General features: G+C 45.4%; 1 protein-coding gene and 1 pseudogene across 4 annotated transcripts in view; one reads left to right on the plus strand and one right to left on the minus strand.

Moving 5' to 3' along the window:
• The window catches only part of SGSM2 (small G protein signaling modulator 2), a 483,760-nt gene that overhangs the window by 431,367 nt on the left and 35,261 nt on the right, over positions 1-17,132 (plus strand). For all 4 annotated transcript variants that reach the window (XM_088449453.1, XM_088449451.1, XM_088449450.1 and 1 more), the window contains one exon: positions 11,509-11,637. In XM_088449453.1, the coding sequence (XP_088305579.1) occupies positions 11,509-11,637 (129 nt within the window). The remainder of the gene's footprint in view (positions 1-11,508; positions 11,638-17,132) is intronic.
• LOC148502703 (uncharacterized) lies at positions 12,222-16,656 on the minus strand (annotated as a pseudogene).

Here is a 17,132-nt window from a genome sequence, read left to right on the forward strand (position 1 = left end):
ATTGCAGCTGGGCTCCCAAACGCACATCCACAGCCTCATAGGCCATGTTTGGAAGTAGTTGAGATGAATTGCCCCAGTAACCCTTAGACTACCGCAAGTACCGTTGGTGCCCCACTGAAGGAGTGTTTACAATCACTGTCACAGTTGAGCAGTCCTCAGAGCCTGAGTCTCAGAACTTGTACTCGCCTTCGCCTCCTGGTGCACAAAGGGAAAGCTGAGATTCGCATTTGCATAGCAAATGCATTAGTGTCCATCTCTAAATCCGGTGGAAGCATAATGGTAACAAACTTCTGTGCTGGTTGTTTATTACATATTCCAGCAGCACCTAGATAATGGGCTGGATCAGAGGTGGGCTCTATGCCGATGTTTGGACAGTTGAGCGATTATTTGCTGCTGCGCATGTGAGCACAGTCCTGGAGACAGCTTCTACCCATGCGTTACACAGAGTGTGTGGAGTCGGCTATTGCTTACAGACACGCTGCCATTAGAAGTTGGAACTGATGAGGTGTTCCTGGGCGGCGTCTGGGAGGTAACTTACTAACAATTTAGTTCCTGGCACTAATATGTAAAAGATGGAGCAATGTATTAAATTAATAATTAGTGAAACAAACTGAGCTGCTATTTGTGGAGCACCAGTCCACATAGAAATACCAACATATCACAGCAGTAAACAGCACTCATATGAAGAAACAGTAATAGCGAATACATTTGTATGACAAAAGTAAAAACAAATATGATGTATGATGCAAGTGAAATAAATGAGATAATAATGCAATTTATAAAAAATCTTATTATATTAAATATCATGTTGTGGTACCACGTTCTGCAAATGACACTTGTAATCAAATAAACGCGAATACTATACTAAAAATGAACATGTATACCAGTCACTTCATCCTAAATGCACAATATGTATGTTTATTTACCAGTCTTTCAAGTTCGGCTGTTGTAAGTAACTGTACGCCTGACCAATGTATCCTGCTGTATGTTGCACTGTGGCTCCCACTGTTGTTATGACTGCATTCACTCTCTCAAATGATTATGTGTGAGATAGTGGGGTCTGTGGGCCAATGACAGACACGTAAGCCGAGTGTCACAAGCCGCCGCTGCGTCTTGTCTAACAACAGTGCTCCGGGCAGCACTCTCAGACCTGTTGCTAGGAGACAAGGATGCTGGCCTGCTTCTCTGTGAGGTCCTCTTACCTGGCGGCTCCATTATCTCTGTCTTGCTCGGATTGGATCCTTCTCCGTTTTCTTTTCTGCTGGGTCTCTGCTCTATGCCGGTGATAGCGTTCAGTACGCGTTCAGTACGTGCCTTCCAGTCCTGTGTGTGGAAATCTTCTTCGTGTTATGTTCCAGTTCCTCCTGTCCAACGTGTCTCCCAGCTGTCTCAGTAGCACTATAGTGTCTGAGTGGACTTTTGTTTCTTATATTTCAGCAGTCTCAGCAACACTGCAGCATCTGAGAGAACTTTTAATTATTAACTTCACTACAGTCTCAGCCGCACAGCAGTGTCTGAATGCCAGTTTGGCAAAAGACTCTCACGACTGGCTCAGTCGCAACTCGGCAACAAGGCCGCACCTCAGCCAAGTACACATCAGCTCTCGAGGATGCAACTTGGCCACAAGGCCACACCTCAGCCAAGTACATATCAGCCCTCAATGCTGCAACTCGGCCCCAAGGACCCCCTCAGCCAAGTACACATCAGCCCTCACGGCTGCAATTCGGCCTCCAGGCCACACCTCAGCCAAGTACACATCAGCTCTCAAGGCTGCGACTCGGCCACAAGGCCGCACCTCAGCCAAGTACATATCAGCCCTCAAAGCTACTCCAGATTCTGAGACACCACTGTCGCAACTCCTGGTCTCTAAAGACTATATCTATCTTGTAGTAGCAAGAGTTACTCAGAGGATCATAACACCGGGTTCAAATAAGAAGGATCCTCCACTCCTGCAGTGTTTCTGCGAGTGGGCAATCCATACGGGTTGGGTACGGGAACATGTCGGTCAGGATGCCGGTGATCAGAATACCAACAGCAGCATCCCAACAGTCAGAATCCCGACCCCTTGAATGTAAGTATCCTGACCCCCCACCCCAACCCTAACCCTCACCCCTTCACAGCCTGACCTTAACCCTCCTCCTAGTGCCTAACCCAAAACAAAACCCTACCCCTAATACTTACCGTTGGGATGCCAGCGGTCGGGATTCGGTATTTTGAGCACTAGCATCCCAACCTCCTGGATGATAACTACATTCCATCCATACACCCAAATTGCCAGCTGCACTGTAGTAATAACAAACTAATCTGGCCTGTAGTTTGGAGGCATGTCACTCACTCTTCCCATTTCTCCATTGGTTCTCGGTGGAGTGAGGAGAAAGTGGAGTCTATAGGCCTGGAGTGGACACTTGTGAATGGCTTCTATACACTGGATCCGCCTCTCTCATTCCAATCACTAAGGTGTCCTCGTGGTGACGAAGCGCCATCTGCACTATTGGACCGCCTGTTCAGAAAGAGGCAGACAAGAGAAGCATGCACTCTGCTGATGTAAGTGTAGTCTCCAACAGAAGCCCGGGCACTGCCGGTTTAATAATAAATAAGGGCTATGTCCTCTGGCAAGTGCGTATCATCTGATAACGAGCAGTAGAACGAGGCCAGTGTGAATAGGCAGACATATGAAAACGGAATTAATTCTACAGCATGTACACTGTTCTCCCATATCTGGGAGGTGGTCTGATGTGAACGCAAAAAAAGGCCATCACATGGGCGTGTTAAGGGGTGGTCACGGGCGTTTCAATAAACATGGCTACATTCCCAAATTCAAAGCCACAGCCACATAGGCTGGTGCAAGTGTCGATGGTGAATGTGATGGGGCCCCGATGGTGGTGTGTGTTTGGAGCCACCAGCAGATTTGCACTGTCCATGGGCATTGAAAGTGGTACACAAGAGGAAGCCTGAAACTAGCCACTGCGACTCCACAAACATTGGCAACTGCACATGCATTAGCCTCCACCTCTTACTCAGGCCCAATGTGTAAATCAGTTTTGTGGTTTAGTTTATACCTAACAATATACATCATTTTTATTTACTATACTTAAGAGGAATCTTATTATTAATGAATATAGTAAAAATAATAATGGCAGCGGTAAGGCAGAGGCATCACCAGGTCTGGTGACACCCACTGCGCACTCTAATTATCCCTGCATGCCCACGTCTGAAAAGGGGGATCCCAATGACTTCTCTCCCGGGGCAGACCAGCATCACTGGAGGTGCTGGGATGCCCCCGGAGACTGGACTGTCAGCAGCACTGCCGGCTACTCTTCTATGACAGGAGCCAGGTACTGCAGGAGAATGTCACACTGCAGCACCCGGCTCCTGTTACTGCAGCTTCCAAGGGTGGCCCACACCTCCCTCATGATGCCACTGCGGCAAGACCAGATTAAGGCTTGTGGGGGGCCCCATCAATTAAATTGCCAGGGCCCTACGCAGCAACTTTTATGCCCCTTACCTTGTCTCCGGATTTTCCACTGACCGGCAAGGTCCCAGCATACTACATCATGTCCACGACACTGCGGGGAACCAACTCCCGCCAGCATAGTGAACATGGTCTAGAACACTGCCAGGTGCAAACTGCAAATACAGGTAACGGGCGCCTCAAAATGCACATTTTCACCTGCAAATGTAAAAATAAGTTATCGGGCCATTCATTAAGAAGGTAAAGCAAGAGATACCACAGATGTCTCCTACTTACCTTCCTGCACTCGTATGGGGACAGAATTCATCAAGCTCCGAAAATACAATATTTTCAGAACTTGATTGCGGGAGCATTCGCCATCTTCAGATGGTTGCGAAGAGGGATCCCTCCGCCCCTGTCCGGCTCCTTTCGCCGAACGTCGGACCTCCTGTGTGCATGCGTGACCTCACACATGTGCACTAGCGAAAAGAAAAGATTCACTGCTCTGAAAGAAGCAGTGAAGCTGATTTTCAGATCAGATGTTTCCGCACCGAAGCAATAATGAATTGCTCTGGCGTCCGCGGCAAATTAGAAAGTTAATCATTGGGATCTTTTCAGACCTCGATAATTAACATCATGAATAGAGACCTTAGGGCCTGATTCAGACCCGGACGCTAAGCTGCGAAGGCATGCTATGGCCGATTTACACCCGTCTGCGCATGAGTATTCGTCAATGCGCCTCCATTAGAAACTCACTGCACTCGGGAATTGAGCGCTCGTAGTACACAGACTGGACGTTATTTTAAGTGACAGCGCCATTTGTGGGTGGTAACAGGGGAAGGTGCTTGTGAACAGGGGAGTGGTGCTGCGAACGCAGGCATGTCTGGGTGTCTAAACGGCATTTTATGGGTGTGCATAATTAGCATGGAAGCGTCATTGTACAGGTCACTTGGTTATATTTTAGCCTGCAGTGATCGCAGTGTTTTGCGACGGAGTAGGTTCGACCTCAAGGGCTGCGAACAGCTCCGATGGCTCTCGATGGTTCTGATTAATCATTCATTTCCTGGAGATGACATGTGTTAAGAAAGAAAAGTGGGCGTCTTTAGACCGGCGTGTGTTCGCTCTGCCGTCGCTCTCTAAGACATAGAGGGCGTCCTTCCACCATTACACCAGACAGTGCAATCGCGGAATTTGCATACCCGGCCCCTTTTGGCTGCGAGACAGTGCAGCTTAGCGTCCAGGTCTGAATCGCCCCCTTAGTGTTCTGGTACATCAGAAAGTGACAGAACAGAGGCCCTGATTCAGACCCGGATGCTCTGACAGAGCGCTCGCTCTGAATCAGGGCCGGCCTTCTTGTTTTTTAGAGCGGCCTCCTGGCCGCTCGCATAGCTGTGGGTAACCACCCACAGCTATAGCGAGCGGCCAGGAAGATGGTCGCAATGGTCAAGACCATCGCGACCATCGGGCTTGCGACGAGACCCTTGTGGTCTCGTTGCCGCAAGCCCGAGAGAGATTTTGGCTCTCACAGAGCCAAAATCTCTCCCACTGACATCACTCGTGATGTCAGTGGGGCCGCCCCCAAACGGAGGCGTTCACATGGGAATGCCTCCGTTTGGGCAGCCACCCCCCTGGCCTGCCCACCAAAGGGGGCGTGCTGTCACTCAACATCGACAGCACGCCCCCTTTGGTACGAGACCCTGAGCGACGGTTTGCCCGTCGCTATCCGGGTCTCGCGCATGCGCACAGCGGAGCTGGCTCCGTCGTGCGTATGCGCACTGGGCCACCATCGACCTGCTTGCAAGCTCATAGCGCTCGCGAGCGGGTCTGAATCAGGCCCAGAGACAGCAACATAGGAATCAATACTGCTCATGTTAAATGAGCCTTTATATTTCTTTAATGCACCATCTTGTGTTCACTGTTAATATTGCAGTTGATATCATTAACTCTGGAGCTAATTCAGCGTGCAATGCTGAACGCAGATTCCTGATTATCGGGAATCTGTGCATGCGCAGGACCCGTTCTGCGAATGTGCAGAACAGATCCTGTGTGATCGCACGCAGCCCCTCCTATGCCTCTGCTTGATTGACAGGCAGAGGCATTTAAGGGGCGGGGATGGGTGGCGTTCCAGGAAACGGTGGCGTGTCCAAACCATTTTCCAGGGGTGGTAAGGCCAGGGCCTGCATCCACGGATGCAGTTTCCTGGCCTTGCAAGCCGGCCAGCCTAGATAAGCTGAGGCCACCATCGCGACCATCAGTCACAGTGCTGGGATCGCAAATGAAGTAGGGGGTGTCATACATCTCCTGCTGCATTTGCATGTTTGCATTGCAAGGACAGAATTGCAAAGCTGCAGCTTTGCAATCCCGTCCAGTACTGAATCACCCCCTCTGTATATAGATTTAACGTGGGGATTAAGTACAACCTGCGCACCGTGCGTGTTACAGAGTCATGCCACAAGTTTAAAAGAACTATGCTGCAACTGTATGATAAAAATTAAGATGTGGTGACTCATATCGACCAATAGTGTTAATACAATATAAGCTTCAGTATACCTTAAATACATCTGTTATACAATAATACAATATAATCTCTCATTATTTCCTTTTTAAATGTGAATGTTAACAGTGTACTTAAACATGTTGTGTATAATTGAATGCATCACTTGTATTCACTTATACACCAGATTTTCTTGCAGGAAAATAAATGTGTGCAATATAGCCTATACACAGTTGTATGGATCTTTGTGGCTCGCCCACCACTGCACATATGCTGGGTTTGATATTCGAGATCATCAGGGTGTATTTGCACCAGCCTATACTTGGTGCAAATTATACACTTCTGTCCAACTTTGTCCAGTTGCGTTGACCCGCCTTCACAGAACTTTAATTACGTTACAGCCCAGTTACACCTGCTCAATCATAAAATGGAGATGTGACCGAAATGTATATGACTCATAGAGGGGTATTCAATATGGGAGCGAAAAGTCCATGCTGGACTTATCGCTCCACATCGGAGCTATTCCTGGGATAAAGTATCGGGTGCGCGCCCGCTTTATCCCCGTATTCAATTTAAAAGCTACAAAAACGGAAGCCGGCAAAATAGGATAGGCGAAAAAAACGGGATTTATCTGGAATAAATTATAGGACCCCCCTAAAGCTGTCAAAACATAGGGGATCACTATGGGTACCCCCGTTTTAGCCTGCAAATGAAAGTCAGGGTTTTAAATAGCCGCGGCAGGGTTTTTTTTTCCTACATTGAAGAAGTAGTGCAGAAGAGCACTTAGGTTATTTTTTTCATTTTTTTAAGTGGTCCCATAAAATTTGGGGTACATGAAAATGGGTACTGGCATATTTTTATGTCCCTAAAGTAATTTTTAAAAAATTCTGCAAAAATGCACCTGCCGCATTTACAAGCAAGTAACAAGCTATGGACTGCTTCATACAGAGTGAGATGTATGTAATACATCAGATATATACAAAACTAGCAATCACAGATGCGGCAGTAGGACCAGTCCGCCTGAGTTTAATGGGTTTTAATCGCCATTACAATCTACAGAGTACTAGCAAGTCTGGGTGTCTGGGGGAGCAGCAGAAAACCCTAGCATAAGCCCTGGACACATATGTACACATTGGTCTCCTTATGCACTGGATTAGTGTATTAAATACAGTAATAATTATTAAAACTACTGTAGATGGTCTATAGCATCGGCTCTCAAACTCTGTCCTCAGGACCCTAAACAGTACTTGTTTTCTAGGTCTCCTCACAGGAAAACAGGTGAACTAATTATCTCCACCTATTTGCACCTGCTGGGTGACCTGAAAGACGTGAACTGTGTGGGGTCCTGAGGACCGTGTTGGGAACCACTGGTCTATAGCATACCTTCCAACATGACTCGTTTTAGGAGGGACAAAACGATCTGTTCCTGGACTTCCCTCTTAATATATGATTGCTGTCACCTGTGTTTAACTAGTTAATTGATAAGAAAGGTGTTTCAACACAGGTGACGGCAATCATAATTTAAGAGGGAAGTCCAGTAACAGAGCATTTTGTCCCTCCTGAATTGGGTCATGTGGGGAGGTATGCTATAGCAGTGGTTCTCAACCTTAATCCTCAAGTTTTCCAACAGGTCATGTTTTGAGGATTTTTGTCTGTGGAAACAGATGGGATAATTACTGACCCAGAAATATAGATCAACTGAACTGTGTATGCTTAGAGAATTTACAAAACATGAATTGTAGGGGAGAGAGTCTAAAAACAAAAAAACATTTCTGTAACATATTTATCTGATGTAAATAATATAAGAGGTCAGCAAAAGGTTAAACATCTCATGATTAATATACATAGTATAACTAGGAATACAGCTGCGCCATAAAAAAATAAATAGTAATTGTATTGTTTGTACTGTTTTGTGCGCTTTGTTTTGCTCATGTGCATATATAAGCCCTGTAGCTATAGTCCACGCAGGAATAGAGCTGTGACATAAAAAAAATTTGTATTGTTTGTACTGTTTGGTGCGCTTTGTTCATGTGCATATATAAGCCACACAGTGATGTGCAAATTGAAAAATGGATAACATTCTGTTTAGAGAAGAGCAACCAAATACTGTCGCTGCAGCTGCTGCCACCAGTAATGATCACTATGCTAGTCCTTCAACATCATCTACTAAAACCGATGCTCAAGGGCATAGAGGGTCTAAGTCAGGGCATCTAAAATGAAAAAAAAATATACAGTGCTAAAGAAATAAACACATCTAATAAACTGTGCATGTCCTGTTTAATACATACAACATAAGGGTGAGTGGAAGGGCCTAAGGACAATTCCATCTTGCACCTCTTTTCTTTGCATTATGCGCTGTTTGGGGCATCGCTGCCTGACATTTTTTTAGTTTATTAAACTGCCATCCTGCCTGCGACTGCTGTGTCTGTGGTAATGTTTCATAGCTGTCCTATATTTTTTTAAACTGACGTGCGTTTGTGCCGCTGCTCTGTCGCTTACTTTTTTTGTTTGTTTTGTTTCATACTGTATTTATTTCAACTAAAATTACAAATACATATACTTGCAAAATACTCCTATGCCTTTTTCAACCTTGATTTGTAGATCCCAATCTGGTTGCCTTTTTTCTTATAAACTTTCATTCCAATGTGTAACAACAGATGGGCTTGGCTTTTCTTGATCATAATAGCCATGTTTGATCAGATGCAACTACCCAGTTCCATACATAATCACAGAAGCACGATGATAAGAGATGTTTAGTACCCAACTTTAATGACCCCTCTGCAACCTTCCTGTTCAGAGCTTCTGTTTTGTGTGCTGCCACAATAATAGTTCTTCAACCTGTTCAAGAATCAAAATGGGCAGGTGTCATAACAGCATTACTCCCTTTGGTGGGAGGGTCCAAGGACAATTCCATCTTGCACCTCTTTTCTTTGCATTATGAGCTGTTTGGGGCAATGCTGACTGACATTTTTATAGTTTACTAAATTGCCATCCTGTCTGCCACTGCACTGCCATTTTGTTTTCTAGATGTGCCTGGTTTGGAAGTTGAACTACCACAGCCACTGAAATCTTCTACATGCAGTTGATGAATGCCAAAAATTTCAAGAAATTCTTATGGCCACAGACAGCATCTCCTGCATGCTCTTTTGATCTTTAAAAAATGTTTTCAAAACTACCGAAGAGCTCAAAAAGGGGCAAGGACTGATGTGAATGATTACATTTTTTTTTGTAAATGCCTCCTCTCCTCCCTCATCCAAATTTGCTTCAGAATCCCAAACTTAAATTAATTTTACTATGAATCAACCCTTCCTTTCCCTGCCTTCAACTACAGACATACTCCATCTCCCTCAGGCCTCTTGATCAATAAAAACATTTGTAACCTGATGTACCATGTTGGAAGTTGAACTGCCACAGCTGCTGAAATCTTCGACATGCGGTTGCTGAATGCCGAAAATGTCCAGAAATGTTTATGGCCACAGACAGCATCTCCTGTATGCCCCTTTAATTTAAAAAAATATTTTGTACCACCAACCTCTCCCTTCCTCCCTATTTGCTTTGGATTCAAAAAATTTAATTACATTTACTACGAATCAACCCTTCCTTTAGCTGCCTTCAACTACATACATACTCCATCTCCCTCAGGCCTCTTGATTAATTAAAACATTTGTTTCCTGATGTGCCATCTTGGAAGTTGAACTGCCACGTGTTTGTGCTGCCCACTGCTGTCACTTAGCTTAGTCAGCCAGCTAGCTCGGTCCAACCTTTTGGCCTAAACTGGATGACAACATTATTGTGAGCTGTGAGGTGGTCAAAATTGACTGGAAATTAGTGTAAATTAATGTTATTGAGGTTAATAATACTCTAGGAACAAAAAAAAGGCTCAAATTATGTAATTTTAGCTTTTTTTTGTCAATTTTGGGAAAAAATCCAAAACCAAAATCAGTCACGGCATTTTGGCAAAACCAAAACCGGACGATGAATTATTACCAAAACCAGCAAAAATGGTCCTGCGGACATTTCTAAGTGTAACCAGTCGAAGACATGATTAAGCTTAAGCACACATTCCTCCACCTCATGGTAAGACGCCTGTCTCTTCTTGATGGCAGCTGCTCTCTGGTCTCACTGGTCAGGTGCGCTGATTGAGCACTTAGATCCACACATGCAGTACAGCAGAGTTGGTAGGAGAAGCTGCTGCCACTGGCCATACGCAGCAGCTCCGTTCCGCACCTTACACTGCATGTTGTGGCTGCAGCTTTAGTAAAACCATATTATAGCACCTGGAAACCCACTGTGTTTGCATATGCGCATTGCAAAAACATGCAAGATACTCTCTGCAAACAAGAATACATTCAACTCAGAATCAGGCACTAATTTTCATAGTGTTTACTCACAGTCAATGCATTACATGCACAAATACTATTTACATTATCTGTTTAACAAAAATGTCTAACCTGTACATCCACACTGATTCTATGTGGCCTATTCATCAATACTTAAATTAACGGTTTTAAGGACATTTTCCTTAATTACCATTATTTTAGTATTCATTAACACACTGGTTAAGTCCGTCTGCGTTAATTTCCACACTCCCCATACTTTCGGAATTTGATGATGTTACTATACGCCACTCTCAGGTGGTGTATAGCGGGTTATACTTACCTGTTTTCCGTGTGAGCAGGTCCTCCTTGGCTCCCTCCGTCACTACCTGGTCCCTCCTCTGGCTCCGGCTGCTGCTCTGACACAGAGTTTAGAAAAAAAAAAACAATGAAGTTTAAGAAGAAAAAAAACACAATAAAGTTTAAAAAAAAAAAAAAACTTCAAACGGGAGGTCCGGGGTCCACGCCTGCAGCCTGTGTACCAGGTGACCAGGTAGGTGGGAGAGGGGAGTGGAGGGGGGGGGGGGGGTTGTCAGACGAACACAGAATTACTGCAGCTATAATCAGTGCTGTGCATGCGTTGCTTTTGTGGACATAACGGTGCATGTGCAGCACTGATTGCAGCTGCGGTAAGGTAGAGTAGATAGGGAAACTATCTATTTCCTGAGAAGCTGTCATCGCAAAATGACAGCTTTTTGGAATAGATAGTTATGGAGAGGAGGAATGATTAATTCCTCCGGTAATTAGGTAGAACTACATGCGAGTTCTAAACCTAATTACCTCCATCGATATTTTAGTTATGATGAATCGGCCCCTATATGAGATACTTTTGCAGGGCACAGTACTTATACCTACACTCTGGTCTATTGAGTCACCAAATTCTCACACAATTTTACATTCATCATGTTTAGTTTCTGAAAGTATAAATAAATATATGTTCCCTAAATGGAACAGTTTTGCCGTCTACTTTTAATCTTTTGAATTTTGTAAAAATGCTTTTGCTGTCTACGGTTTTTGTTTAGTTAGTTAGTGGAATATACTATGTCAGTGTGTGGAACAAAGTCTTGTAATGGAACAAATGGAACAGTGTAAAGTCTTACTTATAATTAGGGTCCATTTTCACTCTGCGGTTTAGACTTTGTATAATAATGTACTGAGAATGCTCTTGTGTCTTTTCTGTGCCGCAGAATTACAAGGAACTGGAGCTGCTGAGGTTGGTGTATTATGGAGGAGTGGAACATGATATACGCAAAGAGGTTTGGCCTTTCTTACTTGGCCACTACAAGTTTGGAATGACTAAAAAAGAAATGGACAGAGTAAGTCAGCGATATATTATGCTGCTAGCAATAATAAATATATATTTTTTAAATTTCAATATTAATATTGGTGAAAAATATTCTAAAACATAAAGTACTGCACAAAAGATGGTGGCTGATCCCCATTGGCAGTATACAGTAGGTATGATTCTTTATAAATGCTTGGCTGTGTTTTACTCTGTGGCCATTCTCAGGGTGGCAGTCAGAAAGCATGGAGCCCAGGACAGATGGTAAAAGCAAGGCCCTTGCCTTACCTACACTTAGGGTCTAGGATGCCACGCTTTAGGGGGGCACCCAAAACATTGACTAAAGAATATGATGTCATTCAGTGTTTCATTCCCTGAGGTGCTCCTACACTGATCATGGGTCTCTGACATGAAGGACAAGCAGCCAGCAGAATCTTACCTGTGAAGCTGCCAATATGGGTGGTAGTTTGGCGCCCAGACTGATGGAGCAAATTATGTCACCTCTTTCCTTCCTGCATGCTAAGGTAATAGGTAGTATCTTTAAAAATGGTTCCTACACAAGGCAGGTGCAAGGGGTTTGTAGTCATAAACTCACTAACATGTATTTTTCGTGTACCCTTATGATACCTTATAAATAAGGTAACTTAACTCCTAAAATAAAGACACAGACAACAGCGTTGGCGTTTTAATCTTTGTCAATTTTATGTTTGACAAATACAAATTTTTGACTATAAGTTGATACTAATATTGGTGACGGCACAAAAATAACGCGAAAAAAAATAACAAGAAACAGATCAAACAAAAACACACACACAAGCCAAGCATTGGTGATCAACTCTCCTTTTCTTCTAAGCACCTGTCCAGGTGGTATAGCCATTTCCCATCCAGGACAATTGGCTGACACCTTACTCCACTTTCAAGGATAGCGCACCCACTAAGAGTAACTAAACATAACTAACCAAGTGCCGTTCTTTTCCACAACACCTAACAAACATCAAACATGCAAACAAACAAAAAGAGGGAGAGAAGGTGGGAAACAAATGGAACAAAGAGACAGATTTACATGCAGCTCTCCCTTACATACCCCTAGGCCACCCCCTATGAACATTCATTGGCTGCCTAAGACCAGCTAAACTTAAAAGGGCAATAACCAACACCGTATTAAACTGGCAACACTCAAAACACTTGTGGTTTAATGTCCCTCATGCTTAATTGTCAGCCTTTGGGCTTACTAAACTCACTAACATGTATTATTCGTGTACCCTTATAATACCTTATAAATAATGGAACTTAACTCCTAAAATAAAGACACAGACAACAGCGTTGGCGATTTAAATCTTTGTCAGTTTTATTTTTGACAACTACTAGATTTTTGACTATAAGTTAATACTAATATTGGTGACGAGACAAAAAGAATGCACATGACAACAACAAACAGATCAAACAAACACACACACACAAGCCAAGCATTGGTGATCAACGCTCCTTTTCTTCTAAGCACCTGTCCGGGTGGTATAGCCATTTCCTGTCCAGGACAATTGGCTGACACCTTACTCCACTTTCAAGGAGAGCGCACCCACTAACCGTAACTATAAACATAACTAACCAAGTGCCGTTCTTTTCTGCTAAGCGAGGCCTAAACCGATGCGCCGCCACCATAGCTCAAACCTCTAAACAGAAACACCTTAACCAGCAGAAATATACCGTCCAGAAAAATAGGCACACCTGCAGGACTAAGGTGCACACCATCTCCAAGATACAAATGAACATCGTGAAATTGTATCAATACATGCTCCACTACACCACCTCCAGCCTCCAGCATGTACCTAGCCACTGCAGTATTGACTTTTTACCTAGCCACATCAAGCCACGCACCACACCCAGCATTCCTCCACACACGCCTATGGACAATGAAGGACCACACCAACTTACAGGAAGGCAAGGCTTCCGCTATCAGATGATAGTCCCTAATGATAACTGAGCGCAAATGTAGAGCAGTGCGCTGACCTAAGTCATTCCCACCCAGATGCAGCACTATCACCTTAGGTAGCCCATAAGACCGCACAGCAGACAATAACCTACCTAAAAGAGAGCCCCAGCACATTCCTCGAAAACCTAACCATCTAATTAAATGCACCTGAGAGAAACCGCTAGTATCAGATGCAAATGGGGATTGAGCAGTCCAGAAATTATATGAATGCCCTAACACCCAGATCGGCTTGACATCGAATCCACCTGAAAACATGTGAAAAGGAAAGGTCAACATGGAAAGAAAAACATACAAAGCAACCAAAACACATACACACCACACCGACAAGACTTGGAAGTGTAACAAAAAGAGGGGAAGGGGAACAACCTAGCCAATCGGACTTGAGGCAAAAAACGTAAAAAAACCCGGAGTAAACTATATTAATCATGCCATATCATTCAGAAGCCAGTTGGGCCCCCGGGGGAAAATAAAAAATTCCTCATAGACTCCCGCAGTATGTCGCCGAGTGGTTAGGCCTCCGGTGAGCTACGTTGGAACACAACAGATAAACCCGGATGAACATAGCGATGAAACGCAGTAGAGCGGCACTGACCAAAAGATTGTATATCCCTGTGAACCCGTCGGATAAGCCAGCAGAAGCCGCGGATGAAGCACCTCCAATTCTATATGAGTGAATACCGAACTCACCCGGCTCAAGCCCTAAAGATGCCAAGCAATGCTTCAAGACTTGACAAAACTTGTATTTTGTAACCGGGGACCCATCCTCGTGTATCAACCATGCCCCATCCTGTTCGCCATGCACTTGTTCGAAGGCGCGTGACAGCGCCACTAGACATACTGCAGGAAAGGGATATGGTTGAAGTGAAAGCCAGCACCCTCTACCAGCCTGGTCCTTCCTGGAGCACCGCATAAGGCATAGCATCGCGTCTGGGCGTACAATTACATCCGCAATAGTGAGTGGTGCGACACTCCTCGTAGAGAGGGCAACTAATTTACAGACCGGAAAGCTCCATGAAGCGTCATGTCAAAACCTAATTGAAACAGCAAGCATTCAAAAGCTGAAAAGCAAACTGAAGGGACAGCAGCCACCAAGTAAATAGACATGGAAATATCAATGTGACGTCTGCAGTCAACCACTGTAGGGGTCGACCTGGACCAACCCCTCAAGGCCCTTGAAATTAGGAAGGACCTGGAGGGTTCATGCCTGTCATATAATGCAGAGAAAATTGACGCGCCTGCTAAAATACGCCGTACCACAGCAAGCGAGCGCTCTTGTGAATACAGATCCCAAATAAAAGCCAGCATGACTTGCTGCAAGCTCTTACCTGCCTCAGCCACCGAAACCCAGAAAAATGCTCCCATTCCAGCTAACCCACCAGATAAAAGTGCAAAGTCCTGTGGGCAATTGCCCTCAAAGCTAAATCCGCCATGCCTGCTTGATGATCTGCCAAACATAAGGAGGACACGGTTCACAGACAGATCGGCCTGAGGGGGTTAATTCCTGAAACCAAAGCCAGTTGAACCGCAACAGTGCATCTGCAATCCCATTTTTGTACACCAGGTACATGCCTGGCAACAAAATTTACATTAAGCAGCAGGCAACGCAGAACAAGTCTCGCAAGCAAATGAACAACCGGAAGAGAAGATGAACTCTGAAGGTTAATCACATGCACTATGCTCTGGTTGTCGCACCAAAAATTATACTAGCATTCCTCAAGTGCTCCCCCCAGAGTTATAAAGCAACCATGATGGGTTAAAACTCAACCAACAACATGTTCTTAGTGAACCCTTCCGCAGCCCACGTCAACGGCCAAGGTGCAACTGTTGCGGTAAGCTCCAAAGCCAGTCGCACCAGCAGCGTCAGTAAAATTGCAGCCGAGTGTTACTGCAGGATGGGGCAAGCCAGATACACACTACATTGAACTGGGAAAGGAACACATTCCAGATAAACGTACAATAATAATGGGGGCGGAGCCAGCGGCAGAAGATCCTCCCCATTGGAATGACCCTGCAGGCAAAATGGAAAAAAAAAAACCCAGCATGGACTGCACCTGACGCAGGGTGAGTTCACCCACATCTAACGCTACCACAAGAGACCTGCGCAAACTTGTCTAATTTGTCCCGGGGGGAACGACAGCAACCTGCCAAGATATTGATCACGATACCCAGGAAGGAGAGCTGTGTCACTGGCCCTTCCATTTTATCGCTCGCAACGAGGCCCCGAAAAAGACAAACAATGACTGCATTGAAAGTAGGAAATTACCGCAGCGAGGGGAATCAGCTGGACCAATGCACAGGAAATCGTCGAGGTAATGAGTCACCCCGACCTCGCCTCTACCGGCAACAACACCAATGCAGGAATGTGCTGAAACACTCAAAAAAGGTGCACAATACGGAAAACAGCCCATAGGCAAGTATTTGTCTATGTGGAAACCATCCTGCAGGCAATAGCCCACAAATCAAAAAAGATTCCGGGGCAAAGGCAATAGGTGGAAAGGCCGATACAACATCAATCCTAAGGGGAGCTTGCATGTACCTAGGGGCAGGGACGGAAGTGGTGGGGACCGGCTGAGTCACCTTCAGCCAAACCTCCACATCCTTACAGTCGAAATCGCTAACCGAGGTTCCCAACTGTTTACATTGGAACTCCTCGTATATATGTTACTCCTGGAACGGAACATAGAATGCATCAGATGAAGATATCTGTTGACATTCAAATGTTCCTGAGGGTGGGAATTTAGACAAAAACATTAACATACGTCCCCCTTTGTATCCTGTCACGAACACTCCGATACAGCCCTCTAAGCACAGCCGTGTAATTGCAGTGCATTACTCCACCCATTGATGGCACAGGTGAAACTGAACTATCTACACTAGAAAAGTGAGACCGCCTGGACCGACGCAGAGACTGGCGTCGGCAGTGACGTGAGCATTTTCTGCCTCTATCACCCAAGCTATCGGCATCAGAGTCGGAAGACGTGGAACACGCCTGCTTGTTACCCTTATGGGCCGGCGCTATGGACTCACCGGGTGGGTCGGAACCGGCAACATCAGCTGACACATGACTGTCCACAGCAGTTTCATCCAAATGGCCATCAGAGGGTTACCTGTGGGAAGAGCAGCAACACCGGCAGAGGAGCTGCGAAAGACACTACAGGCGTGAGTATAGCAGGAACAGGGGAAGGGGGGGGCAGGGGCCTGAACACCCAGCACTGCGAGAAGCCAGACCGTCAATTTGGCACAGCTGAACCTACATTCTGATCCGATGCAATTGCTGCAGCCTACCTAAAAAGAGATGACCTAAATCTGCAACCTGCCCCCGGGTCTATCTAGGACAGAGGGGCGGCTTTCGACAGTCCCTGGAGCCCCATCACCTATGGCCATTATAACAACCCCTGCCAGACTAGCAGTACAGCCTTTAACATTAGGGGGAACTAATGGGGCAGTCTGGGTCACTGGGGAGGGCTGCACACAGTGCCTAGGGCGAGCAGCTGCGCACCCTCCATTATCAAAATGCCGGCCGCGACTAGCGGCAAAGA

Source organism: Taudactylus pleione, unplaced genomic scaffold (assembly GCF_031769625.1).
Source record: "Taudactylus pleione unplaced genomic scaffold, aTauple2 ptg000485l, whole genome shotgun sequence".
Classification (NCBI taxonomy): Eukaryota; Metazoa; Chordata; class Amphibia; order Anura; family Myobatrachidae; genus Taudactylus; species Taudactylus pleione.